This window comes from Drosophila nasuta, chromosome 2R (genome assembly GCF_023558535.2).
Source record: "Drosophila nasuta strain 15112-1781.00 chromosome 2R, ASM2355853v1, whole genome shotgun sequence".
NCBI lineage: Eukaryota > Metazoa > Arthropoda > Insecta > Diptera > Drosophilidae > Drosophila > Drosophila nasuta.
The window spans coordinates 25,561,968-25,584,494 of record NC_083456.1 but is presented as its reverse complement, the minus strand read 5'-3'; the positions used below and the strand labels follow the sequence as shown (position 1 = coordinate 25,584,494).

Genomic DNA, 22,527 nt, shown 5'->3' with positions numbered 1-22,527 from the left:
CTGCACAAGATTGAGAGGGGGCGGGGAAAGAACGAGAGAGCAGAAGAGAGAGGAAAGCCGGCAGGATGAGGGCAGCATTTTCCAAACCAAAACCAAAAGCAAACCGAGCCGAACCGAACCCAACCACCAAACATACCCCCAAAAGAAACGAAGCAACGAAACCAACATCATCTGCTAAGACGCATAACAACAAAGATTTTGTTTTGTTTCCTCTCGTTGTGTGTGCGAGTACTAAAATATAACGCTATATATGCTAGATAAACAAAATATAAGGGGTGTATAAGGAATTCTTAGGGTGTAATGTGCGCTACTTTCAAGTGAGCATTTTAGCAATCAATAAGATCTTGACATCGCAATACACAGACAATCGAAGTTTATTTAACAATTCATTTCAAATAATTATAACATAACAAATTAAACTCTATTTTTTACGAAAATCTATCATCTCATTTCCTTCCATTTCTTGATTTCGTGGCGTATCATCTGGCTCTAACAATTCCCCATCAAAACTATAATATACGTATATAATATTATATAGAAAATTGAAATGTGTTCACAACTTACAATAGTTTGAAATCGTCAACAGAGCATTCCATTTCCTCGGCGCATTTTATATACAATACTTTAAATGCATCAGTTTTATTCATAAGAATTATCAAAGGTCTTTTCCATCGATCTCCCTGGACTTTTAACTGGAATTTCTTTGGCTTCGTATAAAGATCAACATGTTTGGTTGGCTCAGCAGGTTTGTTGCCGGATGCAAATGGATAACCATCTTGGATGAAGAAACATTGTTAAATAAGCAAAGAAATTTATAAAAATTCAAATAATTCCTACTTAAAATGTGGAAAACTTTCAGTCCAACATCTTTAGGTGTTTGCTGCGGTTTTATCAAATTAGCATCCATATTGATGACAATGTCATCAACTGGCACATTATTTCGCTCAGAGATTTCGTTAAACAATTGCGCAAATTTTTGATATTGACGCAATTTATACATTTGAATTTCGCCCTGCCTGCAAGTAATATTGTATTAAATTATTAATTGATTAAAATTGTAAAATTGTTTAGTTTACCAGCTGAGATTGATATCAATTTCTGGATTATCAAAATCGTAATTTTTGGTTTCTGTTGCACTAGTTCCTTCCAATTGAGGTGGCGGCGAGTTCTCGTCATCCGAGTCCAAATTGACCTAAAAAAAAAGAAAATAATCATTTATGATTTATGTTACGATTACAGACTTTTGTTTTGTTTACAAAACCCTCTATGGGCGGCATTACAGCTGTGACCATATCAATGGTGTCCACAACGCGGGCACGTGCCGCAATTTCTGCCACCTGATGACGATTCCCTCTAGATGCAGCCTGAAACATGTTGGGAATTGTATTAGCTTGGGTTTGTCTTGCTGTTGCTGCTGTTGACTTCTTTTTTCCCGCGGCTAGCTCGTTGCCTTGGTGGTGATGGTTTCTTGGCAGCAGGAGCGGCAGCAGATTGTTCAATCCCATCTGGAGGTGGGGGATTTAAACTTCGTCTTCCCGCTCTAGTCCGTCGCGCCACGGGCATTTCCGCTAAGGCATCATCAATGTCAGATTGTATTGTCTCATTTGGAGGTTTGTGTACTTGATGTTCTCTTTGCTCCATTTCCAAGATCATTTGCGAAACGGGCGACAAATCCTGTCTTATACGTGGCGCCACTGTTGCTTCCTCTGGTGAAGTTTTACCTGCCGGCTTTTTCTCAAGTTCTTTTGTTTTGCGGGTTTTGCTATTTTTGGCAATTGGCTTCTCCACCGGCACCTGCTTGCTCTTTGTCAGTTTCGTGGGTTTCTTAATAACTGGTTTCACTTCAATAAAATCATAGTCCGTTTCCTCCGACTCCTCATTTGGCATAAATAATTTATTTTCTGGAAGACGAGCCATCGTTAGAGCTGACCATTAGTTTGTTGTTTATATTTACCATCTGCCCGCTTTGTTGGCACATTGAATATATCATCATCATCGGACATTTTAAATATTGCTGTTAATACTGTATTGTCAACAGGAATGTCTAATGTTAAGAAAAGGAATTAATTCTTGCCGCCAAATAAAGCAACCTGAACGACGCCGTATTAAGCAAAGTGGCCGCAAATTATGTTAAACAAAATACTTGATACTAATGCATTAAAACATACTACATTCGTCGGTTTATTTAACCAAAGTGGTCACACTGATTGAAAAACAAGTGAGTCTATCGATTAATGAAATACCTACCATCTAATTGTGCAACAGTGTGTACACACTTCTTGAAATTTCAAAAGGCGCCAATTTAAATATTTAAAATATGAAATTTATACTACGCTTGACTAGCAAATTGGCACATAGATATTATTCGAGTTTTTAATACAATAAAGTAGCAAATGAAGTATAAATACAGTGTGATTATGTTTTCAAAACTTCAACATCGTTATTCTTAAATGGTACCGCTGGATCCAAGCCAAAATTCATTTTCATTATATCACAGAACACAGATAAAAATATGAAAGCATCCACAAAATGATTAATTGTAAAGAGTAAAGAACGATCCTTTGACTCGGCAATGCTGACAAGAGACTGAACAACTAGCAAAACTCCTGCAGCCACCTACATAAATGATAAAACATAAAGAATAAGTTTGATATGCATTGATTGAACATATAGTTTTTGGTTTATTTCTTAGAAATCTTACAAAATATATTTGACATAATACTTATTTAATGTTTAGCTTCGTAATTAAAATCTATTGTCAATCATAGATTTATGTTTGTCTATAGCTACGGCGCTTTAGCGTGCTGATCGATGAGTCTAAGAGGTTGGGAGGAATACTCTATGCCAAAACCGGAAATTATAACATTAACCACCGATATTATAAAGATGACCACCAATATGACATCGTTTAATATTATGGCCGCCGTCTGGTCATGTTGTTTGTTAATATTCAGACTGCCGATGACCACAAACAGAATTCCAACCAATAGCTGTTAAAATTGAGATTGTTAAGATTGTTTTTCGTTTAGATAGCCAGAAACGTTGTCACTACGCTCGTAAAACGGACCGCCTAACTATGGATATATAGCCTCATTAAATCGTTAGGTTTCTCTAAAAATATATTTTAGTTAACTTCCTTTAAGAAATCGCCCTGCGGCGGAGGCAGACGACTATCAAATGCCGATATAAAGAGATTTATCATGGTGGTGAAAAAGGCGAAACCCGTGCGCACATGATTGATCACATTGGCCGATTGATGGAACTCTGGCTGGTGCAGTCGGCAATCCCGCAATAAACTGAGCGATAGACTTAGTACGCCCGACAGTATCTACGACATTATACATTTATACGAGCCGTTACAACAACTTAATTCAAGCGTATTTTCAACTATTTACCTGTAAGACAATCGACAGACTAATCAGTATTAGCATCAGCTTATAGAACTGATGCTGTTCCCCGACTTGTAGTATATATTTTAGCTGCGATGCATTCGCTGTTAAGAGTGCTATATCCAGCATTCCTTGGGCAATTGTTTTCTTCGTCGCATAACGATTCGCATCCATTGACTTCATCTGAAACACAAACAGGATTCCAGTTGAAAAGTCAAAATAACCTATAGTATATGCCATATGATACCATAACTTATTTTCTTTTGTGTGCCTTGTTCTGCTGTCGCAACGACTCTAAAAGTATTCTGATACTTTTTGTGCAAAAATAGCAACTATTCTTATCAGATTGTGATGTTCTGACTTGCTGATAAACTACAAACTACAACTACAGAAAACCAATTACTTAAAAGTCTCAAAAGAGTGCATTGGGAGCAAGGATGTTTGTCGGTTGTGAACATTAATTTTGGAATTTTAAACACAATATAAAAAAATGTTTATTAGAGATTGAAAGATTATCTACATTTCATACCTGCCATGCATTCTTTACAGGTTTCTGTAAGGGAGATACAAGTGTGAGCTAAGCTACAGTGTTTAATTTAATTAAAGATCAGACATCGTCTTTAATAAAGATCTTCAATAAAGATCAACAATCAAATTAAAGTGCTTCTTACTAAAATACGAGTTCAGTTAAAAAAAAAGAAATGGTGATTTTAGTAGTTTTAGATGTTGTAAATATATGTTATCATTTATAAAAATATAACAATTATAAAGAAAAAATTTAAATTCCTTCACACACATTTAACATATAGGATATCTTTGTTATACCCTCAGTGAGCGAAATCCATATGCATGAGTTCCCAAGCGTTAATTCAAATTTCGTTTAAATTATAAAATCAATATATGTGGCTGACACACTGACTGTCAGTCATGAATTTACAATTGCATCAACAAAAGATACATGCACACATTCCCAAACATATCGACAAGGTAAACATCTATTATAAAGGTGCACAGATATCTTTTATATACTATATGGAGAACAAAATTTTATCTGTATTCCGCCAAAGTATTGCTCAAACATGAGTTTAGGTATGTTCAAGGTTAATATTTAGTTTTTATAACAAAAAAAAAGAGAAGTAACTAATTAACAATGATATATGTGTAGTATCTCTGTTGAGATTACTTAGACTTGCCTCTGTTTCGTTGGGTCGTTCTTCCATTTGGGCCATTGTTGAGTTTTCGAAACGGTTCCGCGTCGTTAGCTCTGTCATTTGTTTAAACAATTGCAAATGCTATATATGCAATTGAAGCCTTTTCCACAAGTTGTTGTTGTTGTTATTGTTGGACGAACATGAATTTTTATACTCGTATTGCCGTTGTCATGGAGATGACCGGTATTGGGGCACAACCAAACGATTAAACAACTGAATACAAACTGAACTGAACATGATTTCGTACAGTGTGTGCGTTGTGCGTCATAATGTGGCCAAGAGCGTAAATTACCAAGCGAGAGAGACAAAGATACAGAGAGCGGCTCGACGAGTGCTGAATTATTAACCAAGCTCAATTATGGCATTGCGTATGAGTAATCTGTATATTGATTTTTTCTTTTGTTCGCCTTTCTTTATCTGCAGATCTTTAAGCTCATCAATTTACGTAACACAAATACCTACATTCATATTTGTAATCCATTTGAAAGTAATATTAATAATTTACATAGTATACGATAATCTCAATATTGTTATTATGTTATTTAGTTTTTTTATTCTCTATGCTGCGTAAGCAAATTGTTTCAATAAATAGCATTTGTTTTTGTTTCATTTAAATACTTTGCGCTTATTTATGCATAACACACATGCAAAAAATTCTGAATTTCATTTTGAGGGATATTTGATGTTAGAGCTGACACATGGATTTGGATACACAGTTTGTTTTTTGTTTAATTAAGCCTTTTACACAATTGCGTTTACGTTTACGATAAACATAACTAAAAAGTCTTTCTATGCACGGCACGAAGGCCTTCCTCCTCGAACTCTCGCTTCGATACCCACATCTTTTTAAAGGTGTCCAGCGATGCCAGAATCGAGCCACCCATCCATGTGGAGTATAAGCGTTCCTGTGGCGCAGCAATCTGCAAATATAGCATTAAACATAAGCTAATTAGTATTGCATCTAATAAACAAATCACAATTGCAAATTTACCCTAATTTTAAGATCCTTTGCTGAGTGTTTGCGCAGCTCGGAGAGCAAACGATCACCGAATCCCTTGAAAAGCGTTGAACCACCCGACAGCACAATGTTCTGATAAAGCATTTTTCTGAGATCCATATCCGACTTCTCAATGGAGTACATCAGCACATCGTGTATGCCCTCGCACTCCTCGCCCAACAGATCGGGCCGGAAAAGCACTTCGGGTGCACGGAAACGAGCCTGTCCAATTTCGAATGTCTTGCCATCGGGCAGTTTGTATTGGAACTTTTCCGTTTCCACAGCCTCTTCCTTTTGCGGATTTGTGGCCAAATAGCAGACCTTCTCCTTGATGGAGCGCACAATCTCAAATTCAGCAGTCGAACGGAAATTGAAGCCCTCGCGGCGTATGAGTGTTTTCAGGTATCGTGTCACGTCCCGACCGGCGATATCCACACGCATAATACTGTGTGGCATGGCGAATCCCTCATAGATGGGCACTGCATGTGTCACACCATCGCCAGAGTCCAGCACAACGCCTGTAACGCGACCAGTGGCGTAACTAAGGTAGACAAGTTTGTTTAGAAATGGGGAAGCTTAATTAAAGTTGTAATAACTTTGCTTACAGACTGAGCACCGCCTGCATTGAGACAAAGAGCGCTGGTGCATTGATGCCCTCAAAGAAGAATTCAGCAGCCTTTTCGCGATTGCGACGTGGATTCAGAGGCGCCTCAGTGAGCAGCACTGGATGATCTTCCGTGAAAGTGGCCAATTGTTCCTGTAAAGGAATCAAAACAGGTTTTAAAACCTTCGAAACAATCGTTTATACAATGCTGTCTTACTTTACTGTAGATATAGCTCCATATCCGCTCCATATCGTTCCAGTCCGTCACAATGCCGTGCTCCATAGGATAGCGTATGCTAAGCAATCCGCGATGCTCTTCCGCCTTGGGACCAACAAAAATGTCGCCCTCCAAGGCGCCTGCCATTACCCGAACATGCTTTGGTCTGCCAATGCTGAAGAGTGAAATTTTAATGAATATTATATTTCCCAGGAGTGGCTGGCTTCACTTACTAATTGGGAAACCTGCACTTTGGAATGTGCTCGCCAGCAAAGCCAGCTTTGATCACACCGGAGCCCTGTAAATGTATATTTATTAATATAAGAATAGTAAATTATATTAAATATAATACTATTACAGATTAATAGAAAAGAAAAGGTTTATTCAGGCTTAAACATTAAAAGCTCTTAGGAGATTCTAAGTTTCTAATTTCCAAAAGAAAATCAAAGAATTCTAATTTGTAAGGCATTGTATATAACAACCCCATTCACAAATTTAGTTTCTTACAGCAGGCACTTCTAATTATTTACATTTTTATAATTGTATTCTTTTAACAAAATCAAGAAATGACTTCAAGAGACATCCCTCAAGGGGACATGCTGCAAGTGTCTAAGAGTGCGGAACGTTATCGTAAGGAAATCCAAAAGTTTGTTCCACAAATCGGGCTGACATGCATAAATTATCGCGATCTGGGCGAAGTGGATTACTTCTATCAGGAGTGTCAGCGCTTGAGGGATTATAATAGAGACGCACTGAATAAGTTGCATCGGCCAGCATTATTCCAGCTATATCATGGCAAATGTGGCCTACGAACTGATTACGATCTGAAGGCGTTGCAAGAACCCGGGTATTGGGTGAGAGAGCGACAGCCTATTGTCTATCCGCCGGAATATTGTCAACGCATGAATCTGGATGGCAGTATTCGTATTGCCGCTCACTTTGCCCAAGCCTCTTCCAATAATTTCAAGCGATAACACTTTCTCTCGAACAATTTACTACAAATTACATGTATGAATACACTTGGCAAATCAAAATAAACTATTTGTTTCGTGGATTAGTCACTCTCGACTGCAGTTTGGTTTGAAGAAAGGTTGATGGCCAAAGGGAAGGGAAAGACAGGCAGCTTGGCTTATTCGTGTTAGTTGATTGGTGATGTCACTTGGCTATGTCCAAAAACGTTCTTTGTGCACTTGGGAGTGGCCATCTACTTAATTTTTTACTGACGTTTTATGCTAATTTGTACTTACGTTATCTATGACCACAGGCTGATTGACTACGACATCATAAGGCTCCATTTTGTGCGTTTATAAAAAAAGATTGCAAATTTTTCCTATTGAATCGCGGTGTCGTAGTAAATGTGACCGCACTTTGCAATACCCAAATACCACATCGATAGTTAATGAAACGTTCATATTAGTGCTGGATTCGATTGTATATCGAATTATTCGATTTCAACTATTGTATAAAAAATTAAATTGGCTCATGTATACGTTATAATTTGAAAAAGATTATCTGAAAAATAATAAATCACTCAATTACGAAAGAATGATCATTTTTATATTGGAAATTTTTTTTTAAGTGAAGAAAACTGCATACTAAATTGCACAATACTTAAAAACTGTGCTATACATTTTAAGAATATTTTCAGCAGTTACAGTTAAAATCGTTTGAGAAGTATTTTTGTGAAGTACGATGTTTTGGTATATTTCATTGCAGCACTAGTATATTTATGTATATTTTCCAAAGCAAAGCCAAGCAGTATATTATGAAGTGCAACAAGTAGACGACACACCTGAAAGAAAACAATGGCCGAATCAACAAAGAATGAAAATAATGTGGAGCACAAACCGCCGCCCGGACTAAAGTCCTTGATCGATCACCTCGTTTCTGTGTATCCCGATCAGCCCAATCCGTTGCAAGTAACGACGCTACTCAAATATTGGCTGGGAGGCAGCGATCCATTGGACTATATCAGCATGTACAGCAACAATGGCCAGGGCGAAGGCGACTCCGAAAGAGTTCCACCACATTGGCATTATGTTAGCTTCGGGCTGAGTGACTTGCACGGTGATCAGCGTGTGCATCTTAAGGAGGAGCATACAACACGCTCAGGAATGGGCTTTGAATTGACTTTCCGTTTGGCTAAAACGCCAGCTGAGTTAAAGCAACAGCGCGAGTCTCCAGAAAAGCCGCTAAGGCCACCAACGTGGCCGGCAAATCTACTGCAATCCATAGCGCGTTATTGCTTCCAGACAGGCAACGGATTGTGCTTTGGCGACAATATCCCATGGCGTAAGAGTCTCGATGGCAGCGCCACATCACGTATGAATAGCTTGCTAGTTGCACAGGATCCTCAGCTGGGCTGCATTGAGACACCGTTTGGCACTGTGGACTTTTGCCAAATCGTAGGTGTTACCGAGGAGGAATTGGAACAGGCGTCGCGCTGGAACGGACGTGGTGTTCTCAACTTTCTGGCCAAAGATGTGCAAACGGGCGGTGATTGGATGGTCACCAACATGGATCGTACAATGAGCGTCTTCGAGTTGTTTCCCGAGACATTGCTTAACCTTCAGGATGACCTCGAGAAGCAGGGTTCGGATTTAGCGGGTGTTAATGCAGAATTTGCATTCCGCGAACTAAAACAAACCAAAACGATCAAGGAGGATGTGGACTTTAAGTGTTTGAACGAACGCTGCGCTAGCGAAGAAAATAATCGACCATTGACCGAATCACAGCTTAAACGCGAAGAGCCAAGTTTCCCACAATCAATGTCGCTGAGCAGCAACTCGTTGCACAAATCGTGTCCCCTAGACAATCAGCCCCAAGCACCCGACTGCATATCGCTGGATGGCATCGAGATCACCATGGCGCCCTATGCAGCCAAGTATCTATTGCTGGCCATTAAGGTAATGATAAAGATACACCAGTTGTAGATAAAGTTCTTAAGATACTTTACATTTTAGGATCGCATTCGTCATGGACGCCACTTTACCTTTAAGGCACAACATCTGGCCTTGACTTTGGTCTCCGAAACGGTGACGGGAGCCGCTGTAACTGTGAGCGAACCATTTGGTGTGCTTGGCTATTGGATTCAGGTGCTGATACCGGATGATTTAGTGTCACGCATGATGGAGGCATTCCGCAATGCACAACTCGATGGCAAAACAGAGCCCACCAAACGCCTGGAATTCGATTGGCCGGACAAGAACTTTAAACTAATTGTCGATCAGCCAACAATTTGTCCGTTGCCCACCGCAATGTCGATTGAAACGCCGAATATCAATTGATAAATACTCGAAAACGTAGCTAGAACTTCTGCTTAGTATTATAAATTAACCGAAATGAATCTTCCACTAACCACGTAAGTTAACAAAAAAATATATAAAACACTTTTTTTAACGTATAAAGATTGCATTGTACGTATGTATGTATTTGGCGCCAGAGATTGCTGAAGTGTGCTTCAGCCTCGGGGTCAGTGCTTTGATGTTGCACGACAACGGATATCCTCACTTAGCGCCACTCGCAGAGCAGCAAGAGGCAGCCACAGATGTGGCACGTCGCATGTGCAGTTCAGTTTCTAATTTCTGAGAATTGAAATCAATTGGAACACTTGTATTTTTGGGATGCGCCAGTAAATTGATCATGTGATTTCATTCAGAAAAAAGGGCAAAAATCCATCCTATGTATGTAAAATGTAACCGCACTGTGATGGAATGCGTCTTGCTCTGTCTTTTGTTTGGCTGGTTTGTTTTTATGCCCATCTTCGTTGTTATCGTTGCCAACGTTACCGCAGACGCAGTCGCAGTCGCAGTTGACGTCGCTGCTTTGGTTTTTGTTTACAGCTGAGAACATTACGCTAGAGTCTCACGCTGTCGTCGTTCGATTAAGGCGCCTCAGTCGTGAGTAAGTGACAAATTTTTTTTTCTTTTTGTTATTTTTGCATACAGCTCGTGGAAAATAATTGAATTATTTTTCATTCCGTTGCCGGCAACGCAAGCGTTCGGTCGTGTATCACTCGCAACAGCGCGTGTTCGCTTTTCTTGTATTTGTTTCTGTTCGCTCGCTCTCTAATCAGTGGCGTGCGCGTTAGTCGAGTGCTGTTGCTGCTGTTTCGCCTCTTTGGTCAGCAAAAAGGGATCACATACAACTTGCAAGAAGAGGTACTATTGACCGCCAAATGAACTAATGGCCACATGTTGCAGCTCCAGTGATCCACTTTTGTTTGATGACACTATAAACTTGTTGTTGCGTAACCGTCTGTGCTACCTTCGATTTGTTGCGTGTTTTTGTGTTTTTTGGCTCTGACCCCCACATTTCGGCGCTCTTGTGCCGCTGACGTCTCCGTTGGACACGTGCGCGACTTTGAAAGCGCATTGATAATGGCCGAGCGTGCAAATAAAAACAGAGCAGAATGCAGTAGAACAGCTGAAACCGAAGCAGAAGCAGAAATATTTGTAACATCAACAGATTTTACAGACTTTTGTAATTCACCTTCCCTTGCGTGCTTCTTTGCATTTTTCGCAAATCTGTTCATTTATAATTTACTTTTTTTTGGGTAATGCAAACCCCAAAAAGATAATGGGAATTTGCCTTCTTATCGAAAGTAGTCGACTACGCGTCGACGTAGTGTAAAGTGCCACATTTTGATGACAACAATGTAGAACATATCTCTCAGTAAATATTTTATTATCATCATTTAATTATTTACCTATGTGTCTGCTCTGTGCAAATTACATTAACAATGGTCGGGGAAATTTTAATTATTTACATGACTTTACATACCCACATATTTGATAAGTGATATTGCGGTCATATCGCAAAAGATTTTGTTTGCTAGTTGGCAGTGTTCTTTGTTTCCTAGTTTTAAAATTGCGCACAATATAATTATTGTTCCAAATTCTTCAGTTGTGGCATCTTAAATATAATCAGTTCCCACATCTGTTTCACGTAGGAAATTCACTTAATAGATACTTATTAAATTAAAATTTAATTCCTGATCATCATAAAGTCAGAAAATGAAATACAGATTGCAAAACTGTTAAGAATTTTTGTTAAATTGAAATTATTTATTTATTTAAAAGGTTAGCTATAATTAAAATTAATACTAACACTATTGGTAAAGCAATTGCAGAAAAGGCCTTCAGCTTAAATTGAAATTAATTTCTTGATATCTTCATAAAGTCGAAATTATTGAATAAAAAAATACAGAATTTAGAATGTTTTTATCTAGACTTCTGACCAATGAAAATTGAAATTTTGTTTTAATAGATTTGTATTTGTTTAACTGAGTTCGTGAGATTGGCATAAAAACTAAATTTCTATAGATATATTTCTAATCGAATAAAATTTAAATTCTTCAATAGATTCACGTTTGTAGAATAGAAATTAAATTTTAGATATAAAGTAAGAAAATTTAAAACTGAATTCAGAAATGAATAAACAATTTTTACACTCCAAACGATTCCATATTTACAATTTTAAGATATTTATAAAGAAAAACTATTAAACACAGAATAAAATTCTCCTAGCTATAACAAATTTTAAAACTATCCGCAAGTCAGCAATTTTTTATCTGCATTGCTGAAACTCCCACCATATGTACATAATCAATGCAGATGTTCAATTTGACTGCAGTTTAAACATATGTCACTTAATCTTTATAGTTTGCGAGCCTAGAACACCTAAGGAGCTCTTTGCACTCTTAGCACCAAACATGTTTAAATTTGCACACAGATTAGAGATTTCCAATCTCTCTGAAATTATATGACTATTCAAAGATGATAAATTTAAGTGTCAACACATGACAATTGTCTAAAATTAAAAGTCGTAAAGTTGCTAAATTTAAAAGCAAAAAAAGTGTCACAATTGAATCGGACTATATAATATAGTATGTTAGTTATGTTAGCTGTCAATAAAGACGGAAACTCATCAAGTTGCAATTCATTGCGATCAATTACACGACCACCCACAAATTGTGGCTTAATCGACAGCTGAATGCGGTTGTCAAACGAGTTTAATTATTGATAATTTAAGTGTAGTATATGTGTAGAAGATCGCTTGTGTAAAATATTAACGGGAATTCTTGGTTGCAAGTTCAAGTGCACTTTTTGCCACCCACTAAATGAACTCAATTAGAACGAGAGATAATTTGTAATTGCAATTATAATAAAACAAAAAAAATCCAGATTTATTTCGGATCAGTTGCAGTTGAAATGCCGTTGTTTAGCCATGTGCCTACTATCGCATCTGATAGGGCGAAAGAGAGAGAGAGAGAGCGGGAGCGGGAGAGAGCGACTTGTTTAGTAATCTGTTTAAATTTCAGAAAACCGCACGAGTCGGCGTCCAATAGTAATGACCGAGCACGAACCGCTAGACGGAGAATCAAGCGGCCAGCCAAATGGTCGCATATTGAGCAGCATGGAACGTGCCAATGGACACGCCTCGTTGGCCAACAATGGCCAATTGCACACCGCGGCCGCCAATGGGAAGTCAATGAATGGCAATGGGACGGCAAATGGAACACAACAAGAAACACACATCGAGGCACCATGCTGTCGAGATATACACGGCAAGGAGCCGCCCGATGGCGGAGCACGTGCCTGGCTGGTTATGATCAGTGCATTCCTATGTAACGGCGTCATCTTTGGTCTAATCAACACATACGGTGTGTTGCACAAACTGCTCACCGAACGCCTAACCGCCCAGGGTGACACGGAGGCCAACAGCAAGGCGGGTAAGAGAAACACTCTCATTTAATCCATTCACATATTGTATTTTTTCATTACACTTATGTCAGAGGAATAAACACGTTCCTAATCCCTTGACGATGGCAAAACTGATTGAATAATTCGTGACAAATTTTCGATTGATTGTAATTATGAAGAAGTCACACAATCAGATTACGTTTACTATGTGAATCAAAACAGTTGTTTTCCACATATCAAATGTCTATGAATTGTTGTACAGCAACACACAGCATAATTCAATCATATTGATAAGAGCTGTGAACTCGTGTAGCCGGATTTCAGTTTATTAAACTCGTTGATTCGTACTTGGAATTATAGTACTACGAAAGATTTCAAAATAAAAATGAATATTATTCTTATTCATTTTCAATCTCATTTCTTTTAGTCATACATATATCATGCGCATGTTTAATGCGTCATTAATATAATTTATTTAAAACGTAGTTAAGCCTGCTACAATTTCAATAAATATTCTACTTATGCGTCAATTTAATTGTGATCATGTTTCATCTTTATGACATAAAGTATGATACGATTTTGACGTTGATTTAATATGCCAACTCAACTGATTTTAATGCGCCATAGCTCATTAATTACTTATTTGCAATATTTAATGTCTGCTAAGGGCTGTCAACAGCAGAGATTACATTTTCAAGAAAAATATATTCAATGAAAGGCAATTTTGTTGTAATAAGGAATCTTTTTCAATTAAAAATAAATATTCTATTATTTTATTTTCGAATTGTTGCAACATTTTTAATCAGTTTAAAAAGGTTTTTTGCATGTTCATTCAAAAAATATATATTTCCTGTCTGTCTTCTAATTTAAAGTCAATTTAACTTGTTCTATATTATGTAAGGATCTTTAGCATCAGACATCAAATTTGATTGATATAATAGATGTTTTTGAATTGCATTTCATATTCGATATTTAATCAAAGTCTTTGGCGCCCATTTCTACAATTTCATTCCACAATTAAATTGCGTGTTGCATTCGTGGATTTCGACTTTGAGTTGTAGATTGATTCGTTAGGTTGAGTTATTGGCCAAAACTTCAAATGGTATTTGCAACCCAAGAAATAATAACTGCGGGTCGGACACACGATCCCGGTTTGATGTTCCTGAGTTCAATAAAACTTGTCGCTTGTGAGTGTGAGTGTGTGTGTTTGTGTGTGTGTACTATGTAACGTATACGTTATATGCTATAGTGTGGTATGGGAGACACAAGATGTCGACGTCAAGTGAATTAAATTGCTGAAAGTTTATTGGATCACAAAACGTTATTCAACACGGCGACGGCAATGACGATGTCAAGTCTCTTGGAGTCGATGGAGAGTTGAGAATTCAGTTTGAGAATTGAGAAATTTCAAATTGAGCGAAAGCGCTAAGCAAAAGGTCGTTTGCTGCGAATAATTTTGCGTGCTAAACATAAATTCACAATCATACGCATGTCGAGTGTGAGGCAGTCTGATCTCTGTGTGGAATCTATGAATCTCTGAATCTATCTGCGCATGAATCCATCAACTGACTCATGACGTCGTTGTCACTGATGGGCAAACAAAGTTCAATTGATTTAAGAGCGACGACTAGTGTTTGTCAAGGTCCGTTTGTCGAACGGTTCGTTGCACGGCTTGCTTTCAATTTGTCTTGACTTTTTCTAAGATATTGCGCATACGTCGTGTGTACGTTGCGTTCATTGGGAACGCGGCCGTTAAAAGAAGACCAGTTGCATTGGCCAAAAGAGGCGAAAAAGATAAAAGCCGCGGCCAAAAGACGGCAAAAAAAAAGCAGAAACAGAAGCAATATTGGCACAATTGCGCATGCCACATGCCACTGACCCAGTTACTTAGGCAGTCGTTGGGTTTTTGCCATTTGCCGGCAGTTTGGAAGCCCTTCAAGTGCGCCCGTCGCTTGACAGCGATCCTCCCAGCCAGCTCAGCTAGAGCGCGGCTGCTTGACTGGTATTAGTTCCGCCATATGATTAAAGCTTGACGTAATCCGAGTCCAAGCCAAGCCAGCATCGAGGCGTGTGCCTTATTAAGAACTTTTCACACTCAAACACACGCACATCAACTCAAGAAACTGTCTATTTAATGGCATCAATGACTTGGCTTAGCTCTCTTAATATACGTACATGATACTATATAAAGTATTAGTTGCTAATCCGCATTGTTGCTGATAACGTGGTGATGAACCAAAATAAAAGAAAACGAATCAAAAAAATACTATTTAATTCATAAAAAAATATAAAAATTCATAAATATAGAATGTATTCAAATGCCTTAAAGTCAAGGCTGTTTGATTTTAATCAATTGTTTTAAATAGTAAATATTTCGCTATGACGCTGAAAGAAATGTTGATAAAGGCAGTAAAGTGAAAATAAAAATGAAAGTTTTGAATGAATTTAAATAAATTCAAATAAAATGAATGAATGTATAAATTGAAATTAAATTTTTGTCTTAGTTTGCCTTTGTGGTATTTTCCATATAAGAAATAAAAATAATATTTATTAGTAATAAACATTCGTCACTCTTCAGAAGTGTCACGCTAATTTTTGATGTAATAGTTTCTGATGCAATATGGCTTTCGCCTTACGTTTGCGTGTGATACGCTGTAAACTTACAAAAAAAGGGTGGTATAAGTTTCTGTGAGAGTTTGCAACAAGCTGAAGAAAGGAGCTGGCACATAATAAAAGTAAATAAACAAAATTGTAGCCTTGAAGTAAATTATATTTCAAATTAGTTTACCTATTAATAAAGCTTTTGTATATTGTGTCAATCTAAAATACCCTTTGAAATATTCTCTATTTATTTTTTCCATTTACTTAAATATTCACGTATTATACATATTCTCTTAGAGCACTACAGGGTATTTCATAGTCAATCACTTATTTACAGGGTTTTTTTTTATAGACCTTTGGCAAAGTTTCAGCAAACATTATTTGTGCAGGTATTATCTAATATGCAATTCTTAGCCCCAGCTCGCTCTCTCTCTCTCACTCTCTTTCTCTCTCAATTTCGTTCATTGCTCTTTTTCCGCTGCACAATGCCATTGACTGTCTCTCTCGTTTTGTTGACGCCTCCGAGTGTGGCATTGACATTGAATCGTGCCCCATTGCTTCCTCGTGGTTGCCATGGTTGCCGAAATTGCATGAATTGTGCCATGTGCAACCAAAATGAGAGCGAGAAAGAGAGAAATACAAGGTATATATCTGAGTATTGATTACAAAAAGAGGGGGAATCAAGAATTGCAAACACCAAAGTGGGTCAAGTCTAATTTTAGGCACTAATGAGCTCAACCAAACAATCTAATAAAAGATAAACTAAATGTCTGTTCAAGATGAGTGAAACAGCAATTGCATATTATATGTTATGAGGGTTCAGTCTGTGTGTTTGTCATGCCCCATATGTGGGCAACTGATACAGGGTATTTGCATACACGTACTAATCTGTGAAGTCAGTGAACAGTTCCCTGATCTTTTGAGCTAATTTTCATAATGTGACAGCTGCATCATTCGCAGCATCTTGCGATACCGAACTTTGTCACATCAAAGAATTTATTAATATGCAAGTATTTATTAAAACATTATCACGGCTTACTGTCATTTCTGACCGGCTTATCAAAAATGGGTCAAGCGTTCACCGGCGTCATGACATGACATCGCACAAAGAATTAACCCAAATCTGTCAGTTTCGGTATTGTACACATTTCACATTTCTGATTCTAAAACCAGCAAATGCGATAAACGAAAGTGTTTATTTAACGCTTTATTGACAAGGAAATTGATGCGGAAAACTCAAATAGAGAACTAAACTGGACTTTAAGCTACATATAGCGAGTGCTTGATTAGGAAATCTTGTTGAACCGTTGCAGTCCCTATATATATGTATATATGTATTTTCATCAATAACTTTCGTATTTATGTTTCGATTGAGCTGAAATTTTCAGGATAGCTGGAGAATAAATTATAATAACTATGATCCAATGCTATAAATATTTTTAAAAGAAATTCTAATATTTTTAATAAAGACCCTTAGAAAGTCTTGATTACTTGATGCAACCTTTACTCTAAATATATGTATATACTTTTTTTTGAATACATTTTGTATTTATGTTGAGATTGAGCTGAAATTTGTAGGATAGCTTAAGAGTATATTCAAAATAATTAGAAATGCTTTTCGAAGGAATTGAACATTGCATTTCAGTAGATATAAAGTCAATGAAATATTCAATATCCCTAGCTTCCTCGGCCATTTCTTGCAAACAATTATAGGAAATTCAAAACTATTTCACACCCGCATAAATCCAATATGTAAGCCAATGAATCACACGATCATGCAATGCGTGCAAATTGCTCAATCGAATTAGTTATTAAAGCCTCTTTGGCGGCAATCAAGCGTTTCAGCTGGAAGCTTTGGGGCTGCCGCTCCAGCTTCGCATTGGCTTTCTTGACTTGTGGAAAAAATAGTTCATTACACAATTAACCGCAATTGCGTGAGATTCGATTTGTTAAATGCAATTTACCGTCTTGCCACATGTGGCAGCTGCAATAGCGCAAAGACAAAAGCAAATCTTAATGCAGATTACCTTTCTTTTATTTGCAGCTCTTGTTGGCTCCTTGGCCATTGGCACCACCTTCTTCCTGTCGCCCGTTGCCGGCTGTCTGACGGATAAGATTGGTCTACGCTTGACCACATTCACGGGTGGCATGCTTGCAGCAGGTGGCCTGTTGCTGTCATCCTTCTGTGCGGATAATATTAACGCCTTGTACTTCACTTATGGCATCATGTTTGGCCTGGGCGGTGCCTTGGCCTACACGCCCACGTTGGCTATATTGGGACATTACTTCAAGCGGTATCTGGGCAAAGTGAGCGGCTTTGTTACAGCCGGCTCCAGTGTGTTTACAGTCATCTTGCCACCTGGTCTGGATTTGCTGCTGCAGAACTATGGCCTCGAGACGACATTGAGAGTGAATAATGATACAGTGCACATTGCAGACAACTGATTAACTTTCTCCTTACAGATCATGAGTCTGATGGCGGCATTTATTATCGTGTGTTCGTTTGTCTACAAGCCACTGCATTTTCCTCAGGATTCGCCGAAGAAGAAGAATGGTCGCTCTCGCTTCAATGTTTTCTTGCGTTCAATTGTAAATGTCGATATCTGGAAGCGGAAGCGTTATGTCATCTGGGCATTGTGTGTGCCATTGGCACTCTTCGGTTACTTTGTGCCCTATGTGCACATGATGAAATTCGTGGAGACCTCGTTTCCCGGCAAAGATCTCAATTTGCCCGTGATGTGCATTGGCGTTACCTCCGGCATTGGACGTTTGATATTTGGTGTAATTGCAGACATGCCGGGCGTGAATCGCATGTATCTGCAACAGCTGTCGCTGGTCTGCATTGGCCTGGTTACGTTGCTGCTACCGTTGACCAGCTCGTATACGGTGCTCGTCACATTCGCCTTGATCATGGGTCTCTTTGATGGCTGCTTCATTTCGCTGCTTGGCCCCATTGCCTATGAGATTTGCGGTCCATCGGGAGCAACACAAGCCATTGGCTTCCTGCTCGGCCTGTGCTCGCTGCCCCTCACCATTGGTCCACCGGTTGCCGGCATGATCTTCGAGCGAACCGGCTCGTATACGCTGCCCTTGATATTGGCCGGCATTCCGCCGCTGATTGGTTCCTCTCTGCTCTTCCTGATGCGCTGTGTTCGCGATGATTCGAGTAGCTCAAATTCAAATGGCATTGCGTCGGGTCAAAGTGGCGATATTGAAGACTTACCCAATGGCACTTATAGGTTGAATGGTAAACGTGTTCTATACGATGATTAATATATTGATTTACTAACGATTTCCCATGAATATTGCAGCTGTCAAATCTAGCGAGCCACTCATTGAGAATGGTGTCAATGGCTCGCTGTCCAATGGACATGCCAACACAAATGGCTCAGCAACTGGTGCGTCTTTTAGTTAAATACTTTCATGTGGATTAACTTAACACTTTTCGCTTTTCAGCTGTGAAGTCCAGCGCACCTTTGATGGGCTCAAGTGCCAATGGCAATGGGAGTAATGGATTGAGGCCCAATGGATATGCCGATTCAACAACTGGTTCGTACTCAGACACATTAAGTTTACCGTACGGTCAACGCTTTGATAGTATTACTACTGCCTGCTGCTCCTCTTCAGAAGCTTGCGTTCATCCCAGTAGCTCGTATCTGACTAACAAGAACACTCGTAGTATCTCATCTCACACAGCTTTGCTTGAACACAATTCGCGATCTCGAAATCTAAATCTATCGCTTGATAATGGTGCTAAGAAACGCCATTATAAATATTCAGTCTTTTAGTTATTTTTAGCTACACCAATATGGTGTTCTGTTTTAATTTAAGTAATATTTGTTTTTGGCTGCTTTACCATAATAATCGCACTGCCCACTAACACACAAACACACTAATTTAAAATAATTCATTAGGGGAACTTTCCATTTATGCATAGCTAACTAATAATTATTATACAATCATTTTATTTACAGCCTAATTAATTCATCATCCGCTTCAAACATTCACACTCGTATAAACAAACATTTTATACTTTTTTAATGAATTATTTATAAGAAATTTAAATGAAAGCAACATATGCTTTGAAACGCTTTTGTAAATAAACTGAATGAAAAATAATGCCGCATCACTGTGTTAAATTCTGTATATAAAAATGTATTTTTCAAGATCTGCATGGAACCTTAGTTAAAGCATGTAATAAACAAATATTAAATAACTGTTCTATTATAAAATAAATCTTTCAGAGACTCTCACCGACAGGCCAGGATCCTAGATAAAGTCGCTGTCGTCTACTAACTCAAAATTCCACACACAAACTAAAAAAAAAAAACAGAAAAACTTTGCCATTAAAGGTTCAGACATTTTGTTGTTTTCGTTTTGTAATCAAATCAATATTCATATCGCTCTATATACATATATCTGATATATCCTAGCGCATAAAAAAGGTGTTCATTTTGACTACACTGTATGTACAAAACTTTGAATATCATCCCTTTGTTGGAGGAGAGACTTGATGTACTTGAGAGTACAGTTCGTAATACTTATTTTTCATAAATGTATACTATAGACTTTAAGACAACCATTTTAAACTGCATAATAAAGCAATTATTATTATAATTAGATAAAGTTTTTGCATTGCATTTTTCTCAAGGTGAACTTCATAATTTTTAGCATTTAAACCTTTTTCAATTTGGTTAACTTACTGTTGTTACCTGATTTAAAGTGGACAAACTGCTTGTGGAGTCTTAAACTTTTGTTATTTTGCAGCGTATTAATCTTAATCAGCACACATTCTAATGATCTTCATATAGTTGCCACGTACTAATAACCCAAAAACTAGTTCGTTTGCCCGGCGTATAAAAAGGCGAGACAACCAAATATAATATTTAAAATTATTTCATCGACGCGGCCTTAAACGTTCAATACGGAACTATTCGAAAGTGAAATTCATAAACTTTTAAATCTCAAATAGCAGCAGGATACTTCATCGAGGACTCTTACTGTCTATTATGATTACGTGGCAATTATGGTGTACTCTATTGTGTGTTTTGTGGTTTTATTTTCTGTGGACACGTCGTCGATATTACAAGTTAATATTTCAAATTCCTGGGCCAGTGGGTTACCCCTTAGTTGGCACAGGATACAAAATGCGCCATAACGAAGGTTGGTGATCATTGAAAGTATGATAAAAACTGTGATTATAATATCCAATCCCTTAGAGGTGCTGCTCACATTCAAACACTATTTGGATAAACATGGTCCGTCGTATTTGTTTTGGTTGGGGCCCCTGCCTTATTTTATCACCACCGATCCCCAATTGATACAGGATATTTTCAACTCACCGCATTGCATTAACAAGGGTTTCGTCTACAAGGCACTTGAAGATGTCGCTGGCCAGGGATTATTCACTGCGAAAGAGCAGCTTTGGAGTGTACATCGCAAGTTATTTAATCCAGTCTTTGCCCACAAGATGTTACTCAGCTTTATACCTATCTTCAACGCGGAGACAGCAAATCTGCTCAAGACGGTAGATAAACTGGTGGATTGTGGCGGACACGATCTGATACCAGTGATGCATGGTTTCTCTTTAGGCATAACAAGTCGTGAGTGCTTCAACTTCCATTGATTTGTAAGAAAAGCAAAGCTAACCCCTATGTATTATATTTTACTCAACTATAGAAACCACAATGGGAAGTGATGTAAAGTATTGTGAGTACATTCGTACTAACAAATTGATCGAAGCTTTTCAGAGGTAAGTACTTTTGCCTGTCTCCAAATCGAATGAATTTACTACTCCTTAGTAGTCTTGCAGATAATGTCACAGCTATAGGCATTTCGCCATGGTTACTTAGTAAAACGGTGCGCATATTACTGGGTAAGGAGGAAGAATACTCTAGAGCAAAGTTGGAGATAAAAGAATTCCTCGAAGAGGTGGTTAAAGTTAACTAAATTTAAGTGAACTTTGAAGTTACCTACGGCGATACCCAGAATATGGTTTATTTGGATCTAATTATCAATGAATCGATGCGTGTGCTGTCCCCAGGACCACTTGTGGCACGACAGACAACGAAGGAAGTGCGTCTTTCCAATGGAGTTGTTCTTCCTAGAGGAATTCAGATTGCTATAGACATCTTTCACTTGCATCGGGATAAGAATCTCTGGGGAGAAAATGCGGAAACTTTTGATCCCGATCATTTCCTCCCACATAACATGCAGGATAAGCATCCATATTCATTCATTCCTTTTACTAAAGGAATTCGCAATTGTATAGGTACAGTAGGATTTTACAAATTAAATTTACTTTATTAAATTATTGTACTTTTACAGGTTGGAGATATGGTTTAATAGCGATCAAAGTGGCAATGGCAAAATTGCTAAGAAATTATAAATTCTCAACTAGCTTTAAATTTGAAGATCTTCGCTTTTGCGAGCATGTAACTTTGAGTTTAGAGACAGTTCCTTTACTGGAAGTTCAGAGAAGAGATTACTAGTGTATGATTCATCTTAAAAAGTTGATATTTACAATTGTTTTGGTACATAATAAAAATAGTTAAATAGCCTTGAACTGACTATTGTATATACATACTTATAGAACAATATTTTTCTAATAATATAAAATTGTTTATGAAATGCGAGCGAAGCTCAGGACCACAGCTGCTGGATTTCTTTATAACTTACTATATGTTCTTAAATAAAGCAATTACTTTAATATAATATGTTATGTTTTTCTCAAAATAAACATGTTTATAATTGGAGAGAAAAAGTTTTCTGAATTTAGGGGTTATACAATTCGGTTCATTTACA

General features: G+C 37.9%; 7 protein-coding genes across 14 annotated transcripts; 4 read left to right on the top strand and 3 right to left on the bottom strand.

The window, feature by feature from the left end:
* Nucleotides 1–356: 356 nt before the first annotated feature.
* LOC132784944 (DNA repair protein Rad60) lies at nucleotides 357–2,133 on the bottom strand. Of its 3 annotated transcripts, none has more exons than XM_060790870.1 (6): nucleotides 1,955–2,133; nucleotides 1,242–1,901; nucleotides 1,077–1,192; nucleotides 838–1,016; nucleotides 565–775; nucleotides 357–509 (listed from the first exon to the last, which is right to left on the bottom strand). In XM_060790870.1, the coding sequence occupies exons 2-6, from the start codon at nucleotides 1,503–1,505 to the stop codon at nucleotides 422–424; spliced, it is 858 nt and encodes a 285-aa protein (XP_060646853.1). In that variant the 5' UTR covers nucleotides 1,506–1,901; nucleotides 1,955–2,133; the 3' UTR covers nucleotides 357–421. The 3 variants fall into 3 exon arrangements, with proteins under 3 accessions (XP_060646853.1, XP_060646855.1, XP_060646854.1); XM_060790872.1 differs by having other exon boundaries at nucleotides 1,281–1,901; nucleotides 1,955–2,132; XM_060790871.1 differs by having other exon boundaries at nucleotides 1,257–1,901; nucleotides 1,955–2,130.
* On the bottom strand, nucleotides 1,955–5,087 carry LOC132784945 (ninjurin-1). Of its 5 annotated transcripts, XR_009632296.1 has the most exons (4): nucleotides 4,583–5,087; nucleotides 3,396–3,572; nucleotides 2,248–2,616; nucleotides 1,955–2,044 (listed from the first exon to the last, which is right to left on the bottom strand). XR_009632296.1 is itself a non-coding variant. In XM_060790874.1 (3 exons), exons 1-3 carry the CDS (start codon nucleotides 4,658–4,660, stop codon nucleotides 2,787–2,789), a joined length of 459 nt encoding a protein of 152 aa, XP_060646857.1. In that variant the 5' UTR covers nucleotides 4,661–5,087; the 3' UTR covers nucleotides 2,652–2,786. The 5 variants fall into 5 exon arrangements, 4 of the variants coding, with proteins under 4 accessions (XP_060646857.1, XP_060646856.1, XP_060646858.1 ...); XM_060790874.1 differs by lacking the exons at nucleotides 1,955–2,044; nucleotides 2,248–2,616 and adding an exon at nucleotides 2,652–2,990; XM_060790873.1 differs by lacking the exons at nucleotides 1,955–2,044; nucleotides 2,248–2,616 and adding an exon at nucleotides 2,897–3,328.
* Nucleotides 5,088–5,176: 89 nt separating this feature from the next.
* Nucleotides 5,177–7,819, bottom strand: LOC132784943 (actin-related protein 1). Its single transcript, XM_060790868.1, has 6 exons — nucleotides 7,666–7,819; nucleotides 6,652–6,716; nucleotides 6,419–6,593; nucleotides 6,203–6,354; nucleotides 5,592–6,138; nucleotides 5,177–5,520 (listed from the first exon to the last, which is right to left on the bottom strand). Exons 1-6 carry the CDS (start codon nucleotides 7,711–7,713, stop codon nucleotides 5,377–5,379), a joined length of 1,131 nt encoding a protein of 376 aa, XP_060646851.1. The 5' UTR covers nucleotides 7,714–7,819; the 3' UTR covers nucleotides 5,177–5,376.
* LOC132784946 (uncharacterized) lies at nucleotides 6,892–7,475 on the top strand. The gene has a single exon (XM_060790877.1). The coding sequence runs from the start codon at nucleotides 6,985–6,987 to the stop codon at nucleotides 7,390–7,392; it is 408 nt and encodes a 135-aa protein (XP_060646860.1). The 5' UTR covers nucleotides 6,892–6,984; the 3' UTR covers nucleotides 7,393–7,475.
* Nucleotides 7,820–8,173: 354 nt separating the features above from the next.
* On the top strand, nucleotides 8,174–12,832 carry LOC132784784 (suppressor of fused homolog). Its single transcript, XM_060790636.1, has 3 exons — nucleotides 8,174–9,324; nucleotides 9,382–9,779; nucleotides 12,741–12,832. Exons 1-2 carry the CDS (start codon nucleotides 8,224–8,226, stop codon nucleotides 9,703–9,705), a joined length of 1,425 nt encoding a protein of 474 aa, XP_060646619.1. The 5' UTR covers nucleotides 8,174–8,223; the 3' UTR covers nucleotides 9,706–9,779; nucleotides 12,741–12,832.
* Nucleotides 12,770–20,084, top strand: LOC132784782 (monocarboxylate transporter 10). Of its 2 annotated transcripts, none has more exons than XM_060790630.1 (6): nucleotides 12,770–13,151; nucleotides 17,768–18,132; nucleotides 18,187–18,970; nucleotides 19,035–19,121; nucleotides 19,180–19,272; nucleotides 19,968–20,084. In XM_060790630.1, exons 1-6 carry the CDS (start codon nucleotides 12,770–12,772, stop codon nucleotides 19,994–19,996), a joined length of 1,740 nt encoding a protein of 579 aa, XP_060646613.1. In that variant the 3' UTR covers nucleotides 19,997–20,084. The 2 variants fall into 2 exon arrangements, with proteins under 2 accessions (XP_060646613.1, XP_060646614.1); XM_060790631.1 differs by lacking the exon at nucleotides 19,968–20,084 and adding an exon at nucleotides 19,698–19,853.
* A 138-nt stretch (nucleotides 20,085–20,222) lies between these two features.
* Nucleotides 20,223–22,501, top strand: LOC132784785 (probable cytochrome P450 313a4). Its single transcript, XM_060790637.1, is given in 5 exon segments — nucleotides 20,223–20,886; nucleotides 20,943–21,326; nucleotides 21,403–21,475; nucleotides 21,528–21,994; nucleotides 22,051–22,501. Coding segments are annotated over 5 exon segments (1,242 nt in total). The 5' UTR covers nucleotides 20,223–20,732; the 3' UTR covers nucleotides 22,215–22,501.
* Nucleotides 22,502–22,527: the final 26 nt, after the last annotated feature.